At 47.1% G+C, this 27,300-nt stretch overlaps 1 protein-coding gene across 2 annotated transcripts in view; it reads left to right on the top strand.

Moving 5' to 3' along the window:
- USP8 (ubiquitin specific peptidase 8) overlaps nt 1-27,300 on the top strand; it is a 1,053,131-nt gene that overhangs the window by 503,627 nt on the left and 522,204 nt on the right. For both annotated transcript variants that reach the window (XM_069624966.1, XM_069624967.1), the window contains exon 9: nt 10,991-11,135. In XM_069624966.1, coding sequence (XP_069481067.1) covers nt 10,991-11,135 — 145 coding nt within the window. The remainder of the gene's footprint in view (nt 1-10,990; nt 11,136-27,300) is intronic.

The raw sequence follows: 27,300 nt of genomic DNA, 5'->3' as shown, positions 1-27,300 counted from the left end.
GGGCACGCCCCACGGGCCAGCCAGTCAGTACCACATCATACGCATCACATATCGTACAAATGACTATATTCAAGTCCCAATGTCTCGGCCCCGTTGCCCCAGGCGGCCCAGCCATAAGCTACTTATCTTCCGTAGTCTCTGCCTGGATGCCTGATTCTTGAGGACTGCCCAGCGCGTCTAGCCAGTCCATCGCCTCAGTTGGTGTTTCGAAAAACAGGGATCTGCTTCTGTAGAAGACTTTCAATTTGGCCGGGTAGAGTAGCATATAGCGATGGCCAGCTTCACGAAGTCTCCTTTTCACCGCTCCGAAGTGCATCCGACTCCGCTGTACTTGTAGCGTGTAGTTAGGGTAGGCCGTAATCTTGGCCGATCCTCTGTCAATCGTTCCCCCTTTTCGAAAGAATTCAAGAATCTTTTCGCGATCACGGTAGTTCAGAATTTTCGCGATCACCGGCCGCGAGGGGGCCCCGGGAGGCGGCCTCCTGGTTAGGGCCCTATGAGCTCTCTCAACTGCAAACCCCTGGGTCAGTACCCCGCCGGTAATCTCCTGCAAAAGCATGGATTTCACAAATTCCGTAGGGTCTGGCCCTTCAGTTCCTTCAGGTAGGCCCATATTGTTGCATCTGGCACGTCCCTCCGCCTGCTCCGCTCTGTCCTCCAGGTTGCCCACCCGTTGCACAAGGTCGTGTAGCTCCTTTTTATGAGCAGCGCAATCTGCTGTGTTCGTGGCCGTCTCCTTCTCGATGGCCCCCGCGCGTTCCGAGACCGCCCTCACATCCAGCCTAAGCAGATTCACCTCCTCCTGGACGGCACCGATCTTGAGGTTTAAGCCTTCCTGTAGCTCTTTCATGGCGAGGCCCAGCTTGGTCTCCCATGACACTTTTAAGTCTGCAATCGCCGCCAGCACCTCCTGTATCGTGCCAGGTAACTCTGCGGTTGTCACGGGGGTCTCTTTGATCTTGCCTCCTTCCGCCCCTGGGGGGGACTTGGTGTAAGCCTCCATCGTGGGCTGTTTGGCCTTGGGTTTCACACCTCTCGTGGTCATAATGTTGTATGAGTCGGGCGGGGGCCCGTCCCGCCAGCCACCGAGGGGGAGTCACGCCACCCAACGTCCAAAGCCTGGCCCACCACACCATGGGGCATCCAACACGCCCGGAGCACTCCGACCACCAGGCCCACGGTCCTGTCGTTACAGCCACATCCGTTCCGCACTCCCGCTCGCTGGGCCACCGTGCGTCCTAGGCGGCGCTCATGTGTTTTAGTCTCCGAGCAAAGGGACGCAAAGGTCCAGCACTCGTGATCGCGACACTGACTTCATGATCCTCGGTGTTCGCAACGTGTCGCCGCCATTTTGTCTTGTCCGCCTGCTCAGGGCTCGTCCCAGTCAATCACAATTATTTCGGTTTCTAAGCCTTCTGAACGTCCCAAACTTTCACAGGATGTAGTGGTGGCATTCACACACCTGGACATCGATTTCCAACGTCGGCCGGCCCCCGTGGACGTACCCCTCCATCAGGATCAAAACAGGATCAGCGGAGCTCCTCCAGAGTGCGACCTCTTACATGGCCGTCCAAGCCACGCCCCCCGTCTATGTTGAAGTTATTGTATATTGGGACTAGTTTTTCATGTTTGGCCTCTGAACCAACAAGCAAGAGTTTAGTCTTTGAACTATTGATGGCCAGGCTGTTTGCCACCATCCAATTGTGTATCCTTTGGTACACTTTATTAATATAGATTTCATCCGCACAATGCAAGCCTGAAATGGGGATGATGCATTCTCATTCGCGTAATTCGCAAATATGATCCCTTTCTGTTCGAGCATATAAAAGAAAGGGATCATAAAAATGTTATAGAAACACAGGGAGACGCATGCTCCCTGCGGGACCCCGTACAGGAGAGTGGTAGGTTTAGCTTCTGCAAGGTCGCTTGCTACTCACTTGTCTACCCTTCCGAAAGGAGGAGATCCATTGGGTTTCCACAGTGGAGATTTTGGCATTGTCCCTTAAACTGGTGGACAAGATAGCATGGTCCACCAGGTCAAAGACCTAGGATCATCAGTAGGGAAATTTGACCTTTGTCCATACCTTGAAGGAGATGTGATTTTAAAGCTAGGAGAGCAGTCTTGGTTCTGTGATTTTTTTGAAATCCAGATTGATAATTGTGGAGGATTTGATTCTGCTCAAGGAATGACATTTGATTATAAGCGACCTTATCCAAAAATTTTGCAGAAAAGTGGTGTTCTTGATAGGTCTATAGTTGGATGGTGTCAGTGGCCAAAGGTTCGGTTTCTTCTATAATGGGGTGATCCAGGCGGTTTTTATATCGTCTGGAACTCGATTTTGTGCAAAGGAGGCATTAACAAATTTGATAACGATACTCATGATGGGGCGTCATTTAATAATGTCCAAGCACAAGTTTGGAATGCACTGCAGAGAACCTTCCCCGATACCCCTGTCGTACACTTCATAAAACAATGCACCATAGGGGACGAGGAAGATGATGCGCAGTTCATTCTCTGGGTCCAAGAAATGTGGCGCATGGAGACAGGCACTGCGTGGGACCATGACACCTCCCTATTTTATTTCATCACTAAGCGAGGCTGCCCAAAGGAAGAACAGAAGGCCCTTGACAGCGGGGATAGAAGCCAAGGGCTTGCCCGAGATTTAGAGCATTATAGTACATCACTTTAGGAGGATCAAAGAAAGAGAAAAAAACTATTCAGAGGCGATAACTAGTGCAGACAAAGTTGGTGAAGGTCACCGCGGTAATGGCAGCACCGCCCTCAGAGCAGCTGGGAGAGGAGGGTGGTGTCTTGGTGGCTACAAATGCAAGGATGGCCGCATTGTGGACAAACAAAGGGCAAGAGCAGTGGGGAGGAGAGCAACAATATGTGGGACCACAGTGGCAAGGAAGACCTGCAAGAGGACGAGGTGGGTTCCGGGGACAGAGGGGAGGGGGATATGGGAGACAATGGCCGAGAGGAGGGAACCAAGGACAGTATTGGTTTGCGGGAGTTGGGGCCACTTTTCACGGGAATGCCGCATCAGGCAGGGAGGGAACTATCAATGCAACCAACCTTATTACAGTTCACCCCAGTATGGACACTCCACCTGGGGACCCGCACAGGCTTCCACAAGGAGCATACGAAGGACCCCCACAATACTCAGAGCAATTGCCTCCACCACCTGGTTACAACACATGCATCACCCCTTCAATACGATGCAAGCACTGCAAAGTTGCCCCAATCAGCAGGCCCAATGGCAGAACAACACTTTCGCCACCTCCCCGAACAGCGCGCCAACACCCTACCAGGGGGCATGTGTGCTCAGTGAAAATATTTTCTCTTGCTCGGGGACAGACACCCATCCTGACTAGGACAGCCCACAGAGAGCACTTGCGTGCCCAGTCCTATCCAATACCTTGCATCCAGAAGAGGAACCACTGGTGGGGGCAGAGACAGGGTACAAACAGTTCATCTTCATGGTGGACACAGGGCGGAAAAGTTATGCATTTGTGAAGGTGATTTTCCTTTATGGGGCCAAAGTCTCGATACACAAGGGTTCTCTGGGGCTGTGGTGACGGTTCCATATACAGAAGATTTGAATGTCAAGATGGGGGGGGGGAGAAACGACACAAGCACTCCAACTATACTACGAAAGCTCCCCGGTCAACTTGCTGGGACGAGATTTACTCAGCAAATTAAATATGACCATATCATTCACCGAAAGAGGGATTGTTTGCTTTACCCCTGGCATGTGCTCACTCAGGGCAATGTTGTTGATACACACCATGACAAATTAACTTAAGGTGCGAGGAATACCAGTAAATACCGACATGTTCATGTAAGGGATTAGGGTCTTGGCTAGAGCGCTGCCTGAGCTCACGAGGAAGGAGTGGAGAGTGCCCTCTGATTTTGTGTTTCGCCCTGCAGCTGCCCCTAAAATGATTGCTGGCACAATCTTGTCCCTAGATCTTGAAGGGGTACAAATGTCGGCCAAAAGAATTGTGGCAATAGGCATGGACATTCATGGATGCGAATGGCACACAGTACTGTGCATTGACCCAAACATGCCATTGCACGAGCTGTCTGACGAAGAATTGTTCACTGACGACAATAATGATGGGGGAAGTTGTATTAGAAATAAGTATCCGTTGTGATGTTATGGTGCAGTACAGGAAAGTGCCAAGCCCCCCTCATAGCTGTTGTCCACCTTCTTTCTGTGACGCAGATGCACGAGACACTGTGCGCGCTCCTAGAGCAAGGAATAATTGTCCCCTCAAAGTCTCCATGCAATATGGCAGTATACCGTGACCCTAGCTCACAGTATCTCACCGCCTCCACACTGGGTGGGAGGAGGTATGAATACCGCAGTCTACTGCAGGAGTATTGTGAGAGCCCCAGCATATTCAATAGGATATTACATGAAGATCTTGGCAATATTCAAGTTCGAAGTACCATTATTCAATAAGTAAACTATCTCCTAGTCTGCAGTGAGAACGAAGAAAGTTGCCGGAGAGATTCCATTGTCGTCCTCTGGTTACTTGCACACAAGGGGTACATGGTAGACAAGAAAAAAACTACAATACTGTCTGACTGAGGTCCTGAACTTGGGCCAATTAATTTCAAAAGATGGCAAAAGAATAGTCCCTGATAAGGCGGCAACAGTGCGTGCCTCAGCCAGACCACACACAGTAAAGGACATGCAGAAGTTCCTCTCAATATGCAATTAAAGTAGGGCATGAATTTTGGATTATGCAGCATACACAAGGACCCTTTTACAAGGTCTAAAAGAAGCACGGAAAGACAAGACACATATCACTTGAATAGCAGAAATGCAAACCGCATTGGATAACCTAAAAGAATTGATCTCCACAGCCCCCGTTTTAGCCACCACTGATTATGAGCAGGAATTTGATCTTTTCTCACACTCTCAAAACAGTTTTGACGCAAAAAAACTCCATGGGGCACAAACATCTGGCATATTACAGCAGAAAACATGATTCAGTAATGCAAGGGCAATTTGCTTGCAAACAGGCTCTTGCTGCAGCCACTTTTGCTATTGGAAAAAAGCTCTACAATTGTCATGGGGTACCTGGTCACCCTGTACGTGGAACACTTCCTGTTTGCAATACTTCAAAATCCATCCTCACCACACAAAGGGCATCCGCGTACGTGATCATCCTCTCAAGCCCACTATCCATGTGGTGAGATTTAAATCTGTAAACCGAGACACTTTCCTCACTGAAACCTGCACTGTCCAAGATATGCAAGAGCATGATTATACCACATATGAAGGAGAAGGGAGTGACATTCCAAAAGCAAGGGAAATGCTTTACAGGAAGGAGAAGTGTTCTTCGTTGATGACTCGGCATCCATCAGCCAAGAAAAAGGTGAAAAACATGTAGGAGCAGCCGTAGAGGGGATGGAAGATGGAGAATATGAGACACTAATCAAGAAACACCTACCCGGGCAGTACTCCGCCCAAGCAGCAGAGCTAGTGACGTTAATTAAGGCTCTCCATGCAGCAAAAGGGTGCGCAGTGACAATATATTCAGACTCAGCATATGTAACCACAACGGTAGATGCTGGGCTATCCAGATGGAGAAGGAAGGGGTTCAGGAGAGCTGACGGGTCCCCGGTACAACATGTGGAACTACTGCAGAAATTGATTGACGCGCTTGCAAAACCCTCTGTAGTAGCCATAGTGAAATGCCAAGCACACACACATAATGTAGACGAAATATCTTTGGGAAATGCAGCAGCAGACACAGCTGCAAAGGAAGCAGCAGCATATTTCCCCATACCTATGAGTGCAGAATGCGTCTTAATAAGTAAGGTAGAAGAGCAAAGAAGAGAGGGTTACAATGCACTAGCCATTGCACAAATAATAGAGCTGCAAAAAATGTCCCCACCAACAGAGCAAGAGTTATGGACCAAACAAGGGTGCATACAGTCACCCATTGATCTACTATGGAGACGGGACACAACAGGGAAAGCTGTTATGCCTATAGAACTAATGTATATGGCATTCGAGCAATTGCATTTCCCAGGCCATAGTTCAAAACAGCACATAGCGGCCGATCTCCAGGAAGATTGTTTTGTCCCAAATCTTCAGTAATATCTCAACAAAATGGTGGTTGCGTGCACACCCTGCCAAGTGTTTAACTGAGGGATGACTCTAAGAACCCTGCGAGGCACCCTGCCCCATAGGCCTTTTCCGTGATCTGCACATTGATGACGCAGACATGGGAGAGAGATGCAACGGAGCACAATATTTGATTGTGGTGGGTGGAAGAAGGGCCCTGCGTCCACCCAGGTGCAAAGTGCGCAGCTAACTCCTCGCCAGATAACTGTTGCCCCGATGGGGGATATGTGACGTCACATGATCTGACAACGGAACCCATTTCGTCAATGATCTGTTCAAAGAAGTGACATCTCTACTAGGAATAAAACACAAAATGTGTTTGATTTACCACCCACAAGTGAACGGAATTCTGGAGATAAGAAACAGCCTCCTTAAGAGTAGGTTATCAAAACTATGCCATTCCTTAAAAAAAAATTGGGTGTAATGCCTGCCCTTGGCCCTCTTTCAGCTGTGCACACAGCCTAGCAAAGACCACCACCTGTCCTCCCATGAAATTATGACTGGTCGACGCATGCAAACGCCATTGTCACCAGTGGGAAGGGTATCTGACGCACACAGAACGGCCACTGTCCTGGGAGACGAATTGAAAGAATATCTCACACGATCAGTAAGATGCATTGCGAAACAAATTGTGCCGCCATTCACCACAGAGAGTGAAAGGGACACAACAACTGCAGCCCAAGACAGCCCAGCACAACCTCTGATGCCAGGAGAGTTAGTATACTTACAGAGTTTTGTGTGAAAATGGAACTCAGAGATTCCATGGGTCATACGAGGTGATCTACTGAACCCCCTTCGCTGTAAAGGTAAAGATGTTGCACTACTGGATCCACCTCTTAGACGGCAGAAAGGCACATGATAGTGTAGCATCGGAAAACACAGGATAACAATCAGGCAAAAGGGGCTGTGGAGAACAATGTCAGGAAACATGTAACGTGAAATGTAAATATAAGAAAAAAGGATGAGGTTTTCTCTCTCTCTCATCCCATCTCAAACTTTATTAATGCCCACCCAGTTTCATCCTCTTTCATAGGCGCAACGATGTTGGATCTGACGCCACTTAATGCTAATGTTCAGTTAGGTGGCAGTAGGAATAAGTTAAGTGCAACCCGAGCTTACAGTTATGACTGTGGGCTGCACCTTGTTGCAATGTTTTTTACAATTCCAATGTTTATTTTATGGATTTACTGGGGTGCTACTTTTATCTAGGGGGCCTATATAAAAGTAGGGGTCAGGGGGCAAGATGGAAGAGAAGCAGCAATACTTCCTCCAATTTGACAACCCTATACAAATGTAACAAAAGTGACCCCAGTGACAGGATTATTTGTGAATGACGTGACTAAAAACATATCTGATGCAGTAAATGTTACGTTGCCGCCCCTTAACATGTTTACAGTTCAACAAGCTACCTCACAACCTAACATAATATCTACTTCAACGCTTAATGAACTATTTGATGTGTTACTCACCCCAATACCCAAGTCAATACCAAATTCCTTCTCCCCCACTATGGTATACTAGCAAGCAAAGTGAACACTGATGCAAGTGTAAATACTGATGTTTCCCCAATGTATAGTAAGCAATCTATGATGCCGGCCACCACTAACACTGTATGTAGTGACTCCCAGTCCACTTTGTGTAGTAGTCTAATGGTTCAGTTATTACCCACAAATGTACAAAGAACATTATGTAGCAACAACAGATTGTGTAGAAGTTTGACAGGGCAACGACAATCTCTTCTGCACAATAGAAGGAAGAAAAGGTAGACACACCAATATAAATATGATGCTTACCATGGTTTGGGGCTCGATAAAGTGGAAGACCTTTGTAATCGTGGGCAAAATAACAGTTGGTATTCAGATTTGAGTGCCATAGGAAGGAGAACGATCAATGGGAGTTGCTACCTGTGTTCCTTAATAAAGCATGCATCCGGGCCGCCCAAGGTTTTAGTACCCCAAGAAGTTCTCTTAGAAGAGTCATAATGACTCATCCACCTCACACTATGTAGGATAAAGAGCACCTTTCAGGCACACACAGTGAAAATTAAGATTCTCCCGCCAGGTGAGAGAAAATGCAAAAAGGGAATCGAAAGACATTAACTGCTTCAAAGAACCATTCCTGGCTATAGAGGGCATAAGCTTCGCAGAAAACAAATGGCAGGACTCGACATTTATGTGCAAAGTTGAAGGGCTGCGTGGTCATCAGATAAAAAGCTGAACTCGGTGAAAAAAACATGTGGAAAATATGGACGGACCTCATCACAAAGCTAAAGTGAGTCACAGCGCTTAAAAAAATCAATCAAGGTACAAGAAGAAGAAAATTACGAACTCTGTTTCTATGGTGAAGGGAAAATATACGTGGGTTCTAACAAACATTGCAACAGAACCATCATCATCCCAGATCTTATAAAAAGCACTGCTGCACTTATGGACTACTACTGGGCCTGCGCCAGATGGCGTATTTGCACCTCCCACCATCCTGGAGGGGCTACTGAGGGCTTACAACACTACATTCCGCAATGCTGGTGGTACCTGAGGAGCACCTAAAGGAGGGAGAGGTGCCTTCAGATGGTCAAGCTGCACCTCGACCGACAAACGCCACCCACTGCAACTCACCCCATGTTTTGCATACTATCAGAAAATGAGTGACATGATCATCTGTTCCAGCGAAGGTGCTCCTCGAACTACCTGTCGCGAGAGTCATCTGACCTCCTCTCACAGATTCCTGACGAATACAAACTTCTGAACTCGGCAGAGGCATTTTTTGCATCGCTCAAGCCCAGCATCCATGCATGAGCAAACGCCAAATGGCTACAAATCGTCAGGTGGGAGCTCATCCAGCTGGTAAATGACACAGAGGAGGGTTTCAACGTCATCAAAGTGGAACCACAAGCACTTCGACTAATGACGATGCAAAATCGATGCGTGCTGGACATCTTTACTGCTATGGAGGGCAGTGTTTGCAAAAAGATTGGGAGTTCATGTTGCACATTTGTTCCTTCTTCAGATGCTGAAAACGGGACACTATCACACGTGATTGCAGCAGTGCATCAACTTGGTATAAAAATGAGAAAAGGAGGGGTGCAAGAAAATGACATGTTCAGTATGGTGTTAAACTGGATACCCTCATGGCTTGGAACAATCATGAAGATGCTGATACTGGTCATCGTGTTCTTATGCTCATTTTCTGTGTATGCCAGTTAGGGCTCCGATGCTGCGCAAAGGCGGTTCCTAGTAATGCGATGATGATGGTGACTATTGGCAGTAGAAATAATAACAAGGTGCCTCATAATACTAAGGAAGTCCAGATACAAACGGGAGAATGTGACGAATAATGCATGGTGGCAATCTACCACACTGGGGATGAGGTAGACAGCTCCTATCACACTACTATTGCACAACCACAGTATCTTGAAAATTCCAAGGAGATATGGGTGGATCTGGCAGGAGTTGGGGGATTTATTTACATGACATGTACCCCTGAAGAATATGCACGACGTGGGGAGAGTCTAAGAAGTTGTGCAGAGCATGGGTGCCTATAAAAGGTAGCCTTGCATGGGACGAAGCAGTAAGAAGGGCTGATGAACGCAAAAATCCTGGGGAGGGTATTCATTACTTTAGGAATAACGAAAGGGGGAAATGTTGGGAAGGAGGTGATCCTTACCCACCCCCACTCATAGCAGTCAAGGTAAACAAACTATGTGTGAGCCAAGGGGGGAGACACCTCCAACCCCACGGCACTCATCCGCATGAGACAACATAAACAATTACACAAATAATATAGCGTATGTTCCGGCATTGAGGCACCATTTTGTATTAGGCCCGACACCATCTTTTTACTAGGCGCAAATATCATCCCTCTGTAAAATCGCAGCTCTCCCATCCCCAGCATCTCTCACAGAGGGCCCAAGCCATCGCCACCCCAGACCCGCTCCGCGCGAGCCTTGTTCTTACTGTTGCAAATGTTTAGTATCTTTTCCAAAGAATGTGCTCTCCGCAGAGACGGGCCCCAGCACAAGTGCCCATCCATCTCTACTAAACTGCCCGTGCCCTCTCAACTCCCCAGGCCAGGGTCCACCAGTCCTAACCACCCAATCCCTTTCATGCTGATACTCATCTGGCCCCCCTCGCACTGGCCTTTCCAGAACTCCCACCACAGCCCTGATTCCGTGCAGCAGTATATTCTTTCAAAAGCAACACCCGTCCATTCATACCATGAGGCACCAGGGAATGTAGATGGTAGATCAAACCCGAGGAGGGAGGCACCTAGGAGTGGGAGCTATGGTATCAAAGAAGCCCTGAATGTGGAGGTTTGCATGCCAATATATGATTCTATTTTCTCTAAAGTACTCCCATTCATGCAGTGATCTAATGTTTGCCATTATTTCCGAATCGTTCAATCTTGTTGTTTAGCTTAGATTAGTTAGTTATGTATCACATTTGCCTTGACCTTCACCGCGAATATGAGCCCAGCTGACCCACATGCACCAAGATTGACTGGGAAGCAGCGGCCAATCGGCGCCTGGCATCCCTTGTGGAGCAGGCATCTCGATACGTGCACCACTAACCTGCAACCTAACTTCTACTATAGTCGAAAATCGTCATCACAGACGCAATTGTCTTTTATAATGTGCTGCGCGTGTAATTATTGGCAGAGCGCTCTCGGGCAGCAGAGTTCTTTGCTGGCATTCTTTATATAAACCTTGTTATCCTTGCAATTTATGTCTTAGTCTCATTTCCTGGTGGGGTATGTTATCTTATTTTGCATTATTATGGGGACACGTGTATGAGTGGGTGCCTTCATAGGCAATGTTGAAACTTCACTTGTTTCTTTCTTTTTCACAGTGGGAAAGTAAGACAATACTGCGCAGTGAACCTTTGGTTTTGGAAGGCGGTTATGAGAGCTGGTTACTTTGCTATCCAATGTATACAACCCACGCAAAAGTAACTCTGCCTCAGAGAGGAAGTCGGGAAGCACTTGCTGTATCATGTAAGTTCCATTTAGAACAAATGATTTGGGAGCAGGTGTTATGTTTTTATCACTTCCTATGTTGCATTAGCCAACAGTGTTTTCCATGTATTGTCGTGTAAGTTAATCGCTTTAAGAACCGTATCAGAACTGTAAGGTCCAAGCTAAGATTATATGATATACAATCGCCAACAATTAAGGTCCGCTGTTTTATCACATCTTATTAGCTTGTTAATAACAGCCTGAAGGTAAAATCAATGCCTTCAATTCAAATCTTATCAAAATACATCGAGGAGTACCTGAAAGCCATACATAAAGGAATGTTTGTTCACCTCCTTATAGTTTGTGATACTGACAGTGCTCTCTTTTCACTATTTCCCATGTAGTCCCATGCAGTCAGCATCTTGTTAATGTCCCTTCAGAATCCTCTTTTGTTATTTTCCCACCACTTTGTAATATTATCTTGCCTTTCCAGCTGCTTTGGTGGATGATATAGTTTGTAATTCTTTTGTCACTATCGTTTTTAACAAACGCTGCACTTGCACGTTCTGAATACTCACAAGGCACAGCAGGTTTGTTCCTTCCTCCTTTTTTCCCTCCACGGCTCTTATTAATTATTGTGTTTTTGTGTTTTGTAATGTATTTCACTCCCTTCTTCCCTCCCCTCGGCCTGTGGATACTTTGAAACAGTATTTACTTGCTGTAAAGCGCCTAATAAGCAAACAATTAATAAGCTACACCCAAGGTGGTTCTTTACCATAAACATCTGACATTTCTGACATATCACAGTCCTTCTAATAATACCGAGGTATCTAATGTCTAGGTGAGCTTATCTGCCTTAGTCACTGTATTGGTTTTGGTGCATAGGTTGCACCAAAGCCTTTGATGAGCCAATAATGTAAGAGTGGGCTTTTAGGGACAGGAGGACATGGCTTTGGGAGGAGGAGTGAACTTCGAGAAGCATGGGCATGCTTTCAATGCAGTTCCACTCACTGCATACCCATAACGTTTGGATTAGTATTGGTTGCCCGACCCACTACCAGAGATGGATTTAACACTCGCTAGGCAGACAAACAGCGAGTGGACCCGTGTGCTTTGCCCCACCCCTTCCCAGTCTCTCAGAGACATGCAGACCCAGCTCCAACTCCTACTCCACCTTTCCATTTCCTCCATTTCTTGGCTAGTGCAGACAGGGTGGAACTGTGCCAAAAAATGATCTCGGGCACCAATGAAAAAGTTGCCGACAGAAGCAAATTGCTAATCATTCCTTTCATGACCCTGTTTGAATAGTACCCAAGGGAGAGATTTCTGATGAAATGTGATGCAAATTGTGCATTTTGAAGAATTATTATTCATCGGCACTGGTCAAAACTACTAGCCGCCTAGTGAAGTAACTCATCAAACTGACCCACATTGGCTGTAATGTGGCCCATTTTGACCCAAAAAAATGGACCCACGCCAGCATTTTGCGTTGTTTGGTTCGGCCATGGGCCTTTTGCTCTATAGGCCAGTCCGAGCCTGAATGAAGAGCAGGTGCGGCGGACGTGCCTCCCACAAGGAAGAAGGAGCTGCCATGCCCACCAGGCCTATATTTAGCAGGTTGCCAGTAGTCATGTTCTGCACTCTGTAAATGTTCTTGAAGGTGCGTGCATGCTGAAGGCTCGGGCGACACTGAAAAGAAGAGAAAAGATGGTTTCTAATGGATTTTGTTCTCCAACATCGGAAATAAAAATCTCGGCAGAGGGCGCCATCGTTGATGGCGTTGAGTCGATGTCCCTCCATGGCCTCCACCGAGGGTCACGTCATCGGGTGTATAAGTAGCACTTGCTGCACCCGTTGGCCTCATTTCAGTTTTTCCGCAAACGTGTTTGCTTCGGAGACTCAGCGCGCCTCGTTAGTATTTACTTACTACTCAGTTCTTCAAAAATCAGAAGACATGCCTTCATTATCGACCCCAACTACACCTCGTTCGGGTTTCAAAAATGCAGAGAATGCAATTCGAAAATGGCCATAACAGATCTGCATTGCTCGTGCCTATGGTGTTTGCGGCTGGCCCACGACATGGATTCCTGCTCAAAAGGTCAGGCAATGTCGAGTAAAGTCGGCCAACTCCACATGTGCCTTAGCCAAATTTTCGTACACTCTGTGGGAGTGCATATCAATGGCGGCGGAGCACATTCCAGAAGGGGAGGAAAGGGAGGGTTTCCTAGCTATCGTTAGGGATGGCAAAGAAGCCATGCAGGAATCCCTTCAATCCGGATTGGACACTGCAGACGGCATCAGCAGGTCCATGGCTACAAGCACAGCTATGCACAGATTTGCGTGGTTGTGGAAGTCGAGTTTCGCACCAGATGTGCAGGCCCGTCTTCTAAACGTGCCATTTGACCGGTCTCACCTTTTTGGCAGCAAGGCTGACGAGAGCCTTGAGAGGTTGCAGACCTCGAAGGCGGCTGCCAAATCTTTAGGGGCCGCTGTTAGGCAACCTCAGTCTTTTCATTCTTCAGGACAACCATGGAGGGCGCGGTCCCATCATTACTACTCCTCATTTGGAAAGGCCAGAGGAATGGCCAGTCAGAGGCCAAAGAAAAAACCCTTGTGGTTGACAAGGTAAGAGTGCAAAGCCAGCTACAGCATCTTTGCCATCAGCAGCTGCAGCAACCACCCCAAAACCTTTTTCAGAGCTTGCGTCAAGAATCACCAGTGGGTGGCAGACTATCTCAGCATCTGCAAGAATGGCGAGCCAATACTTCAGATGTTTGGGCTCTGGAAACAATAGCCCAAGGTTACTGCCTTCCATTTATAATGCACCCTCACAACAATCCACCAGGGAAACACTCTTTGAGGAGTCAAAAGATCCTTGTGCAGGAAATATTAATCCTGCTAGAGAAAGGTGCTATAGAACCAGTACCTGTAGTGGAGAGGAACAGTGGTTGGTATGCCCCATATTTGTTGATCCCCCAAGAAAGACAGGGGACTGAGACCCATCTTGGACTTGAGATAATTGAACAAGTTCCTCAGGAAGGACAAATTCAAGATGGTCACACTTTCTCAGATCCTCCAGGCCCTCCAGTTACAGGATTGGTTGGTGTCGGGTCCAGGATGCTTATTTTCATGTGCCAATCCATCTGAAGCACAGAAAATACCTAAGGTTCGCTTTTGGCGGCCCGCACAGTTTCGAGTCCTGCCATTTGGGTTGACCTCCGCCTAAGGGTCTTCACCAAACTGGTGTTGGTGGTGGCAGCACATCTCAGAAGAGGTGGGATTCATGTCTACCCCTACCTGGACGATTGGCTGATCAGGGCACGTTCTCCAAAAAAATCACCTGCCCACTCCCTTCACAGACTGGGCTTCTCCCTCAATTTCATGAAGTCACAGATGACGACTTCTCAGCAGCTCTAGTACTTCGGAGCTGTATTAGATACATCCTTGGGAAAGAGCTCACCACCAAAGGCGAGGGCTCAAGACATTCTTCAGATGGTTACCAAATTCCAAGAATCTTCCGGCCTTCGATTTCTTGAGGTTGCTCGGCCTCAAGGCATCTTGCATTTTTCTGGTGCCAGAAGCCCGTTAGAGAATGATATCCCTTCAGTGGCCTCTAGGAATTCAATGGTCACAGTTCTCAGGACAGATGACAGACCTACTTCAGGTTCCAAGCAGGGTCGCACAGGATCTTCTGTGGTGGGCCTGCGAGGACAATATTCTGAAGGGAGAAGATTTCTGGCAGCCATGGCCGGAGATTACACTAGTGACGGATGCCTCACTCATGGGGTGGGGAGCCTACACCAACTATCTGTCAGTCAGCGGTCGTTGGTCTCCATCGGAGTCCAAACTACACATTAACCTTTTGGAGTTGAGGGCAATAAGACTAGCACTGAAGGCCTTCCTGCCCTTGGTCAAGGGAAAGAATGTCCTGATAATGATGGACAACACAGTGGCCATGCATTAACTCAACAAGAGAGGAGGTGTAGGGTCACTACCACTGTGCATAGAGGCAATGCAGCTCTGGTACTGAGCAATTCAAGAAGGAATCTTTTTATCCGCGGTTCACCTAGCCGGGGAGGAAAACACGACGGCGGATGCTCCGAGCAGACAGGGCACAGTCTCCCACGAGTGGGAACTTGCTCAGGAAGTCCTTCAAGGGATATTCGCCCTTTGGGGAGCCCCTCAAGTAGACCTTTTGCGACCGGAGTCAACCTGACGTGTGAAAGGTATTGCTCAAGTGAATTTCCTCCAAGAGGAGCTCTAAGAGACGCGTTCGTGGTGGATTGTGAATTCCCACTACTTTACGTGTTTCCACCGATCCCTGTAATTCCTCAAGTAATCAGGAGGTTGCAACGGTTCGGAAGCCGCATGACCCTAATTGCCCCGGATTGGGCCAGGAGAACGTGGTACCAGACCTTCTAGATATGTCCACCTGTCCATTCGTCTTCCGCAGAGAGAGGATCTTCTCACACAAAGGGCGGAACAGGTTCTCCATCCAGAGGTCAACACTCTCAATCTTCATGCTTGGTGTTTGAAAGATTGAGCTACAAGGATTGGAACCTCCCGGGTGACGCCATGGAGGTGTTGCTTTCAGCAAGAAGGCCAGCAACAAAATCTCTGTACTTTTGCCGTTGGAACAAGTTTTGCAACTGGTTCAGAGACAAGAATGTTGATCCTTTTCTATGTTCAACTCAAGAGGTGTTATCTTTCCTCTTATCATTAGTACACAAAGGTCTCAATGTTTGGGCCACTAAAGGTTACCTGGCAGCGCTCTCATTGTCAAGCGCTCTTCGAAGGAATGCTCCTACTTTAAAATTCCCTTGGTGATTCAATTTCTGAAAGGGCTCACAAACGTATTCCCACCTTCTTCTTTTCAGGTCCCAGTTTGGGATCTTAATCTGGTTCCCAAGTGTTTAATGAGGGCCCCATTTGAACCCTTGCACACATGTCCATTGAGGTTGTTGACCTTCAAAACCATATTGATGATTGCATTGACATCTGCACGTAGAGTGAGCGAGTTGCAGGCACTTTCCTCTAGGCCACCCTATACTGTATTCCACAAGGACAGGGTTGTGGTAAGGGTAAAACCCTCCCTCCTTCCTACCTAAGGTTGAATCTGATTTCCATCTAAACCAGAAAATTGTTCTGCTGGCGTTCTACCCCCAGCTGCATCCCGGTAAAGAGGAAGAAAGGCTCCGTAGGTGGGACCCTAGAAGAGCTTTAAGCTTTTATATTTCTAGGTTTTCCAAATTGAGTGGATGACCAACTCTTTATTGGATACACCAGAAGGAAATTGGGTCAAGCTGTTTCAAAACAGACATAATCAAGGTGGATTGTTCTTGGCATCTCAGAATGTTACAAATTGGCAGGCAAGGACCCGCCAGAATGCTTGAGAGCTCATTCTACCAGAGGTATAGCCTCTTCTGCAGCCCTTCAAAGGGGCTTACCTATTAAATCTATCTGTGATGCGGCAACTTGGTCATCGCTGCATGCATTCACAAAGCATTACTGGTTAGATGCTTCCCACTCTCAAGATGTTGCCTTTGGTAATGCAGTACGGTATTCGGCCTTATAAAATGCAGACACATTCTACTGCCTTCACCAAATTCTTCATACTGCTTTGGGAGTCTATCAAAGATGAGGAATATGTTGGAGGATGCAATCCATTCGAAGAACAAGTTACTTACCCACTGGTAACGTTCTTTCGACTGGATGTTCCTCCAACGTATTCCTCATCGCCCTCCCAGCCTACCCCGCTGTAGAATTTCCTATGCTATTGCAGCTTCCGTTCTCGTAGGGCTAACTACTGCTTACCCAAGCTGACAGCACAAGACGAACAGGAGGGAAAAATAGAGCTGAGGCCAACGGGCGCCGCGCAGGCTACTTATACACCCGATGATATCGCCCTTGACGGAGGCCTTCGAGGGACACTGACTCGACACCATCGACGTATAGCACCCTCTTTCTGATAACAGCCGAAGGTGGACGAGATATCAAAGATGAGGAATACGTTGGAGGAACATCCAGTCGAAAGAAAGTTCCTAGTTGGTAAATAACTTGTTCTTCTACAGCATCAGATCGCATAGGCAGCCAGGAAAACCAAGTGTTACTCCGGTCGCTCCCTTCCTGCCTGCTTGCATTGCACACTTCACTGACCCATGCTGCTATGACCTGGGCCCTGGGGGTTTAGTGGCCCGGCCCTACACCCATCCCTTGGGGCCCTGTCCTGATTTCCTGGCATTTCCTCTCCTTTCTAGCCTCCCTGCACCATTCCCCCTCCCCATCTGGTTCACTGGAGCTGGGTCGCTTATCTCATTCCCCTAGAGCCTGCTCCCCTTTTCTAGGCCTTTGTGTACCACTCTGAAGCCCCCCCAAACCCCTGTTCCTGACCTTGGGAATTACTTTGGCTGGGCCTACTACTTCAGTCCCCTGGGGCCCTGCCCAGATTTTTCTCTCGAAGCTGCACCCCTTCACTATCCGTTCCCAGGCCATGGGGGCTTCCTTCCCAGCCTTTGTGCCCCACGCTGTAAACCATCCTCCCCTTCCACCACATAGGGGGAGCCGTGGCAAAAGGCATTACACTTATTCACACTTAATCACAGCCCAGTGAAATAACACGCTAGGACTCTTAGGAATCCGAGGCACTGACTGTTGGATTTTACTTTGTGGCTTGCCTGGGTTTTTGAAGGCACTCTACAACAAAATACATGCAGACTCCCTAATACCTATGGTATGGCTTGGCATGAGAAACATCACAGAAAGTAACATTACACAAATTGACATTGATCTTCAGTACGCTGTGTGGAATTAACATTGAGAGGTTTTAATGTGTAAGCCAAGGGGAGTTTGTTGTGCACTATATGATCCAACACTGTATATATTTTTTTTACTTTAGTTTTTATTAGCATTTATTTAAGGGTACAAAGCAGAACAGTGTTGTTTTTAATTTCAAAACCACATAATCAACATTCTTAGCCCACCCAACTCCCTCACTGATAGCTCACCACATATCCCTTTCCCCCTATGTACTACAACCCCAATACCCCCTACCCCATAACCCCATCTCAAAAACGTGTCCTATAATGCAGAAACTCCTTTACTTGCATCTCAGAGGAGCTGTCCTTTTTGTGTCTACCCTGACATGCATTGGCTCCCTCCAAGGTCTCCCCCTTCGACACCACAACTGCTCAAGTGTCTGTGATCTGCTGGTTTCTCCCCTCCCAGCCCCCATTTCAGCAGTAGCGCACTCCGCACAGAACTCACTCAGCCTATCATGCACTATCGCTGTCAGTTTCTCCATCACCATTATGCTGTGTACCTTCCCCTCCCAAACTTCTTTCGATGGCAGTGTTTCATTCTTCCGGCACTGTGCTATGGCCCGTCTCTCTGCTCTCAGCGTTGCTTCCCACATCCTAGGGAGCCTATATTTCTCCCTGTCTTTGGCTGGGATCCCCAAGAGCATTTGCAAAAGGTCCAAGCCCAAGCTGACTCCTGATTCCAGCTCAGCACCTCCTTCCAAAACACCTGCACCTTGGGGCACCACCACCACATATGGGCTAGAGATCCCCGCTGCCCTCAACGCCTCGGAAACATTGGAGAGGCTCCCTCAAACATCCTGGACAGCCTCAGAGGGTCCCTATGCTAACCCATCAACATCTTAAAACTATGCTCCACTGTTAAGGTGAACAAACTGCCCTGAAAGGCCACCTTGTAAATTCACACCCATAGCTCCTCTGGGATCTCCTCCCCGCCAGGTCCACCCAATACCTCTGGAATCTTTGCCTCGTCTCCAAGCAGGCCTTATTTATTGCCTTATATATTCTACACGTGATACCCCTTCGTGTGTTAGATGCATCTATAACCTCCTCCACGGCAGTAAGCCCTCTTGCCACTGAGCCTCCCCACTTTCGGAACCGTTAATAGACCCTTAATGCAGAGGTAGTCAAACACTGAAACCGCATCCTTTCCCAGTGCCTCCCGGATGGACTCCAGGTCCCAAAAAAGCCCTGTCCAGACCCCTGTCTGACCATTTCTGCGAGCAGGCTAGCCCCTGTCATCTGAGGTACAGTGGGGCTCCCTACACCGGGACAGCCGGGAGGGCCACATCTAAAACGTACAGTTACCCTCGTAGTCACGCCATATGGACCAAAACACCCCCAGTGTAGGGTGCGACCTGAGACCTTTTGGGATGACCCCAGGTGGGGACCAGAAGTAGTCCCTCACCTTCAGGGGGTGAGCTGCCAAGTCTTCCAAGTATGTCCAGTAGGTCCCTCATATGCATCACCCCCAACTGTGCCGCCTTGTACTACAGTCGCATGTCAGGGAAATCCAAATCCTTCCCATATCCCTCGGGAGCGTCAAAGTTGCCATTTGTACCCTCAGCGTCTTATTACCCCAGATAAACCTTCGGAGTTCTCCTATGACATCTAGAAAAAACCTCTCTGGGAGCTATCTAGGGATGGCTGTAAATAAGTATAGCAATTGGTGGAGTACATTTTCATCCGTACCAAGTCATTATAAGAAGGTCCCATCTTTTCTGATCTGCTGTCAGCCGTATACATAATGGGCCATAGTTAGCTGACACCATCTCTTCTAAGTCACTAGTCACTTGAATGCCCAGTTACCTTAAGTCCTTGTCATCAACTCTCATGCCCTAGTATTGCTTCTTTGAATCGAGTAGGGGGCTGTGCTTAAGGATTAGCATAATGTATGATTTCCCTACATACATTTTTAGCCCCGAGAGGCTGCCATATTCCGTAATCTGCGTCATGAGCACTGGAAGTGAATGCTGGACATCAGTGAGATATCCCAGTATGTCAACCGCAAAAAGCAATAGCTTGCACTCTATCGCCCAAGCAACTATGCTGCTGATCAGCCCATTAGAACGGATCGCAATCGCCAGCGTCTCCATCGTTAAGGCATAAAGTAGCGGGGCGATGGGACACCCTTGTCTTGTTTCTCTGGTCAGCATGAAAATCTCTTGAGAGTCCCCCATTAACACCGACTCCAGCTCTAGGCTTATTATAGAGCTCAACTACCTTTCTCAGGCAGTTTGGTCCGATGGATCTGCATGCTGTAGGAATTATCCTGCGACAGCCTTCCCATTGCCCATGTTCATAATGCCCCCATTATTCTTCGTTTTTCTTTTCAAGACTTGCCCTGCCACGCACACATGTGTCAGACACCAAACAATGGATCCAACCAACCTTCTTAGAGCAATTTTTATAGGAAAGTGTGTGGTCTTGATAAGCTACTAGGCTACTAGTGGCCCTAGCCTTCAAACATGTTCATTGCCAACATCAGGTTCAGGCCTGATCATCCAATATTACCATTGAGAGCAAAGCCTGCTCACGGAGCCCACCTGTTTCCAGTTAGTCAGACCCCTAAACAGAGGTAAATATAATAAAGACAACTTAAAAAAAACTGTTGTCCCGAAGATTCATCGTTGTGCACTTGTGACCACAATTAACTCCGTCCACCCTAAGCTCCACCTCCATGACCAGCCAACCTATTGCCCTTTGTCAGGAGCTGTCCACCGGGCCCTTTGCCTTAAATTTGCCACTGCCCACTACCCTCCCATCACAGCTCAACCAAATCCCCATTTAGGTATTCTTTACCCAATTGTCAATCATGCACATTCTGAACATGCTTGAGCTGATCGGATTGCATGCGAGGGGCAGCTGATTGAAATTCGGCACTTGTTTTGTATGCCTCCTACCTCATCCTTCTTTTGCCATGTGTAGTGTCTCCTGTATTCCTCCAGTAGGAGAGCCTCAGAACATGAGGGGAAGCTTCTGAACCTGGGAATGAGCCAACAATCAGCCCTCAGCAGCCCTTAAGGTTTGTTTGATGCCTGAAGATTTTCCGTTTAGCGCACAGCGGTTAAGAGGAGTCTGTTCTAGATGTGGATTGGAGACTGACGTATGCCTTACATATGCTACAATAATAATAAAATCATTTGAGTAACACATACTTTCACCTCACATCTGCACCCCTGAGACAAGCACGGGAGAACAGTGTCCTGCTGCTGAAGGAAATAAGCTTTGCACAGATCTTTCTCCATGGGAGTGTCGCAGATCTTGCTTTCACCTCCTGTCGCGCTGCACACAACATGCGCTGCCATCATGGGGACACTGCTCCTTAGTACCTTAAGCGTACCTGAGTGTACCATGGACTGACCATTATCCTTGCCAAGTACCGCATCCCAATTGGGGTAATGTTTAGGTCAGTACAATGATGATCAGCAGATCTGCATCTGAAAATTCCAGTACTTCCAGTTTTCAGGACAACCGTGAACGGAGTCCCAAAATAACAGTTTGTTTTAAACTGTTTAGTTTTTTTCTTTAATGCCTACTTTTGACACATACAGTTTGCTCCTTTGTGGCATTCACATATTTTGCACAATCTGAACAAAAAGCTGCATATCCCTGTTCAGCGAGTACTACGAGCATGTCACCTTATCACACAATTTGTGTTGCTGTGTGTCTGTCTTTAAAGTGTAACATTAAAACCTAAAGGAGCTATTTTTAGGTCCACATCAATATGCATTCTGGTACCCTTAGTCTTTTATTATTTTTATTTATTAGCAAAAGTATCCGTTCACTAAACGGATTCTGTAGACCGGCACGATAACACTGATCTCGTAGGTCGCTTTTCCGATTCGCTTTTCGCCTCCTGTGGCTCCTTACAGGCAACTATGCAAAATTTGGTGCAGATTGGTGAAACGGTGTGGAATCGTATAAGAATTGATTGATTTGATTTGGGATTTATAACGCGCATATCCTTCCGGAACCAAGCAGAGGACCTGCATCTAGGCGCAGATGTTCAATTACTATAACCACTTGGAAACATTACCACAAGTGAGAATAAATCATTGAATCAAATGGGTCTTTAAGTTTTTCCGAAAAAGAGCAATAGATCAACATGCTCATATCACCTTCTTCAGCAGCCCTCAAGAAATCATCCCACACAGCTACCCAAGCAGTCTCAGTCCCGTAACCGAGTATGAAATCAGACTGGAAGTTGTCAAGAATAGAGTCTGCAGTGTGGTGACAACCTTTTCCAGAATTTCTGCAGGCAATGGCAGGCCAGCAATTGGATAATTGGCAAGAACTTCATGATCCAACGTTTTTTTAAAGTGTGGTTAAAGAAATGATTTGTTTAAATTCTTGAGGTACAATTCCCTGTACCAATGCTACATCCACAAAGTCTGTCAAGAAGTGTTTTAAAGACGGGGCGTGTTGAAACGCAAGATATGCCGGGATGGGTTCGTAGTCATGATTCGTTGGTTTGAGTTTCTTTTTTTTTAAACAGTATTTTATTGATGTTATTACCATCATGACACTGACACCATTCACATGTATACAGCACCGAGTCAATGGTTTTAGAAACAGGAAAAATAAAAATGTTTTAGTTGGTTTTTCATAGCCAATATGAAGCTTCGCTATGGAAGCAGCTCTCCCATACCAACATTACCCAAAACGATTCCAAAATATGTGACCCTCTGCACCAGCAATTTCTGATCCCTTTTCCTACACCCTCTACCCCCCAACACATTTGGGTAACAACTTGGATCAGCACGTTTCAGCATTGTCCAACCTTATTTATAGGGCATTTTTCTGCTCACCACCTCTTCACGGACTATCTGTTTCAGTGCCCTCTCACCAGCTTCTACCCCACCCGATTTGATGCACCCCTATGTTCGGCATAATATTCAAGGAAGGGAAGCCAGATCACATCTATGAGGGAGTGCAACTCTAGCAAGTCAGCTCTAATGCTTTCCATTTGGTATATTGTGTGTGCTTTGTTAAGCCATTCCCCCTTCGTTGGTAGTATAATACTTTTCCATTTGACTGTCAGACATACTCTTGCTGCTAACAGGTTTCTAGGCATGTGTGAAAGGACTGGGTTGTTCCCTCAGTATCTGTCCCAGTTCCAAACAAAACTAATAATGGGGACAAGTTCCTATGAATACCATCTATGGCATGTATCCAGCACAGGATTTCTTTTCAAAATGGCTGCACGCTTGCACAACACCACTGGTGCCAATAATCACTTACTTCCTCACAACCCCTCCAACAGTAAGGCGCTACCCCGGGAACATTTTTGCCAACCTTTGCAGAGTCTGGTGCCATTGCATCAGTCGCCTCCCATTGTGCATCTTCTACTGCATGGGTATTGATGTGTTCCAAACCGCCCTGTATATCAATGCCCATGTATTTGGTTGGTCCTGCAGCCCTAGCTCTGTCTCCCACTAATCCAAGTGCTCGGTTGTGTCAAGTGGCCTCTAGTAAGAAATGCTCTATATAATTGAGCCATCAACCCTCTAGAGTCACAGTGTTCACTCAAAATGCGTTCAAAGGCTGTGAGCGGCCTTCGAAGAGAGTCACCCCAGCGCAGATCTCGCAATATACTCCTTAACTGCTAATAGCGTAGGGGCGATATAGTGATACCCTGCTGTGCCTCCTCCAATTCTGCTTTTGATATGTAGGTACTTTCTTTCCACATCTGCCCTGCTCTCACCAGGCCTCCCTCGTATTGGGGCTGAAAGGGACTTGTCTATTAGCAGGTCTCTGATAGGTGGGGCCCATATGCAACTGAGGGGGAATGGCCAGGACGTCACCCACTTCATGGTTTGTGTGGCGCCAAAGAGACCACAGTACTGCTAAGACTGGATGTTCCCGAATTCTACGTGGCATGGTCTTACATTGGACCCACAACCACTCGCCCAGGGTTACTGGCTCAAATAGCTCATTTTCAAGGCCTACCTACTGCTTCTCGATACTTTCCCACAAATGCTCGGACAAGAGGTGAAGTTGCGATGCCCTATTGTATTAAAAAGGGTCCGGGAAGCCCATGCCTCCCTTATCCTTAGGTGTTATCCAGGTCTTGTACGATACCCGAGACTTCAGGCCCGCCCACAAATATGCAAGAAGACTGTGCTTTACTTCTACATGGAATGCTTCCGGGATAACCACTGGGAGTGATTGAAAAAGAAATAGAAATCTGGGAAGAATGTTAATTTTAATTGATATAAATCTAGCCGTCCAGGACCGTGCCATTTTGGACTCTCTCCAAATCAGATTTAATAGAGTTCTACAGGAGCGTGCAGCTTGCATGGAACAAACTTGCCAAGTCTTTTGTGACCATCACGCCCAAATACTTTATTCCTTCTACCTGCAGCTGGAAACCCCCTCCGCTACGAAGTGTCTCCGAAGGGCCGAGTTTGGCTACAGTGTTAACGCAACAGTTTTATTTAAGTTCGCCTGGAATCCTGATAGTACCCCGTATTCCGCCATTGTGGCACTGACTCCAGTGGGTGAGTGATATATGCCAAGATATCGTCAGCGAATAGTGGCAACTTACATTCACGCCCCTTTCTTACGAACCCCTGTATCTGAGCATTTATTTCTGATTGCCTGTGTCAATGGTTCCAACACCAGGGCGAACATGAGTTGGGGACAGAGGGCAACTTTGTTGTGTGCCTCGCGTCAAGTTGAAGATTTCCAATGCGACACCATTAACTAAGACTTTGGCAGTAGCGTTTCGATATAATGCCAGTGCTCTTGACACCCATTGTCGGCCTAGACCTGCCCACTGCATAACTGCGCACAGGAAATGCAACCGACTCTGCCAAATGCCTTTTCTGCGTCAGTGGGCATTAAGATGGGACAGCCCTCAATGGAAGCCATTAGGTCTATGGTTTTAGGGACATTATCCACGCCCTGCCTACCCCTCACATAACCGTTTTGATCTGTGTGAAACAGTTGCAGCAATATTTGGGCCAAACGACTGGCGAGGATGCTGGCATGAATCTTCGCGTCAACGTTTATAAGAGATATTGGGCGATACGATGTAGATTCCGTAATATCTTTGCCTTCTTTTGGTATCACTATATTTCTTGACTCAGTGAATGACAAAGCGGCCTGGCTGGTTTCTAGAATTATATTAAAACGTTTCACGAAAAAGGGAGCTAAGGAACTACTGTAAGCTTTATAAAGAGCTAGTGTGTATCCATCTTGCCTTGACACTGAGCCTGCCTTTAGTTTAGAAATGGTGCTCTGAACCTCTTCGGTTGTGATTGGGCTGTTCAGCATGACTTGACTGTCTGGAGGTATAGGAGCGCAGGGAAACCTCGATCAGTATTGTGCTATATCGTCCTCCGTGCCTTCCTCTTCTGCCGTGTATAAAATGATGTAGAATCTGGAAAAATGCTTTGTCATTTTACTTGGATTTAACAAATTGTTTCCCCTTTCATCTTTAATTTTGGGAATCGCTCTTTCAGCCCTCTTTTTACGCAGGTGAACGGCCAACATAGTGTGGGCTTTATCGCCTTTCTCGTAAAATATCTGCTTTAAATATCGCAGTTGAGTCAACACCTTGCCTTGCCAGATGTTACTCAACTCTTTCCGGAGCATTCCGATCTGTGCTAAAATGTCCTCGCTGCCAACGGGGTGATTTCGATGGGACAGTTCTTTTTGTGTTATTTCATTTTTAGTTCCCTTTCCACTTTGATCTTGTTTCTATAGGCCCCTTCTGCAATCAAAACACTTCGAATTGTGGCCTTTGCCGCTTCCCAAACCATGTTTAACGATAGCTCCCCTGTGTCATTTGTGGTGAAGTAGTTCTTTATTGCATCTGCTAGTGTTTCTCTAAATAGTGGGTCTTCATAAAGGGTATCGTAAGGACAGGCCCAGATCGAGTTCCAGTGTGCATAATTCATGATCAGTCCATGTCACTATCTCTATGACCGCTGTCAGTATTGTGCCTTTGTTTGCCGTTTTGGTCAATATGTAGTCTATTCGAGAATAGGTGAGGTCTGGGGGGAATAAAAAGTAAATGCTCTCTCTTGCTGGTGTACTTGTGCCATGCATCGATTAAGTGATCCTAATAGACCTGGAAATCCCTCCTTTGTCGAATAGCATGTGGGAAGCGCACCCTGTCTTATCGAATCCCAATCCATTCTAGGGTCTGATATGTCAAAATCATCCCCACATACTAGTGTGCCCTCTTTCCAACTGTCAAGGAAATCAAAAAGAGACTCGAAGTGCAGCTGATTTTGTTGGATGCATAGGCAGAGCAAAAAGTAACCACCCTGGCCTCACCTTTCCCGTTAACGCAATGTATCTCCCTTCCTTATCTATGAATATTTGTGCTATTTGGAGGCCTAGGGATTTCCTAAATATAATTCCCACTCCACCCCTCTTATGACCACCTGAGGCCCATAATGTTCCTCCAATCTCTCTGCTTACGACCTCTAATTATTTTCCCTCCGCAAATTCTGTTTCTTGCACAAACAATACATCCAGTTTGGAGAGTTTATATTCCCTTGCCAGCATAAAAAGCTTTTGCAGTGAGGTTAAGCCTTTGACATTGAGGGACCCAAACTTTATCCCGTCATGTAATGCCATAGTGGTTTTCTAATTGTTGCATTCTGACCCTTATCGGTTGTCTTGCCCACCTCATCGCCATCGCTATCAGCATGCAGTAACTGTGGTTCGGGCTTGCATTTGACCGATTCTGTCTGACATCAATGGTCTTAAGATGTGTCTTGTTACTCTTCTGATATGATAATGGCATTTATAACGCGCCTATAAACAAGTGTTTCAAGGGGTGATGAGGCAGGGGAGTGGGAACAGAGAGAAGACAGAAAAAAAAATCTTACTAGGCCAGGTGACATTGAGATCGTGCAAGTGCAGGGGATGGGGGGAGAGGTAAAGTGTGGCGGGGCAGTGCAGTGCAGTACATAGGAACAGTAATAAATACATATAATGAATAAAGGCAATAAGTAAAAGTGCGGCCAGCTTGTGGCAAGTGCAGACATCAAGTGTCAAGAACTGGTGAAGACTGTAGGGATACAGAAACAGCCCCCAAGTGCAGAGGCTGCCTGGGAGGGAGTGCAGGGGTGCAACTGGCGGGGGAGAGGACCTGGGCCAGAGTTCAGGGGGTTGCCACGTGACCAGTGCAGTTTCAGCCAGGAGATCAGAAGGGGAGAGGAGGAGAGAAAGGAGAAGCAAAGAGGGAAGGTCTTGAGGTGCTGCCAGAACCGGAGATGGTTCTCCTCAAGTTTCAGAGAGGCAGAGAGGCTGTTCCAGAGGGAGCCCCCAGCAGAAGAGATCTACCACTGACTCGTTGCTTGGAGAAGCGACTGACCTTGAGGGAGTTGGAGGTGGATGAGTGAAGAGCTCTAGAAGGAAGAGGTTTA

The sequence above is a fragment of the Ambystoma mexicanum genome, chromosome 11 (assembly GCF_040938575.1).
Source record: "Ambystoma mexicanum isolate Mex_15411 chromosome 11, UKY_AmexF1_1, whole genome shotgun sequence".
In the NCBI taxonomy this organism is placed as follows: Eukaryota; Metazoa; Chordata; class Amphibia; order Caudata; family Ambystomatidae; genus Ambystoma; species Ambystoma mexicanum.
This window is presented reverse-complemented; position numbering and strand designations above follow the sequence as displayed.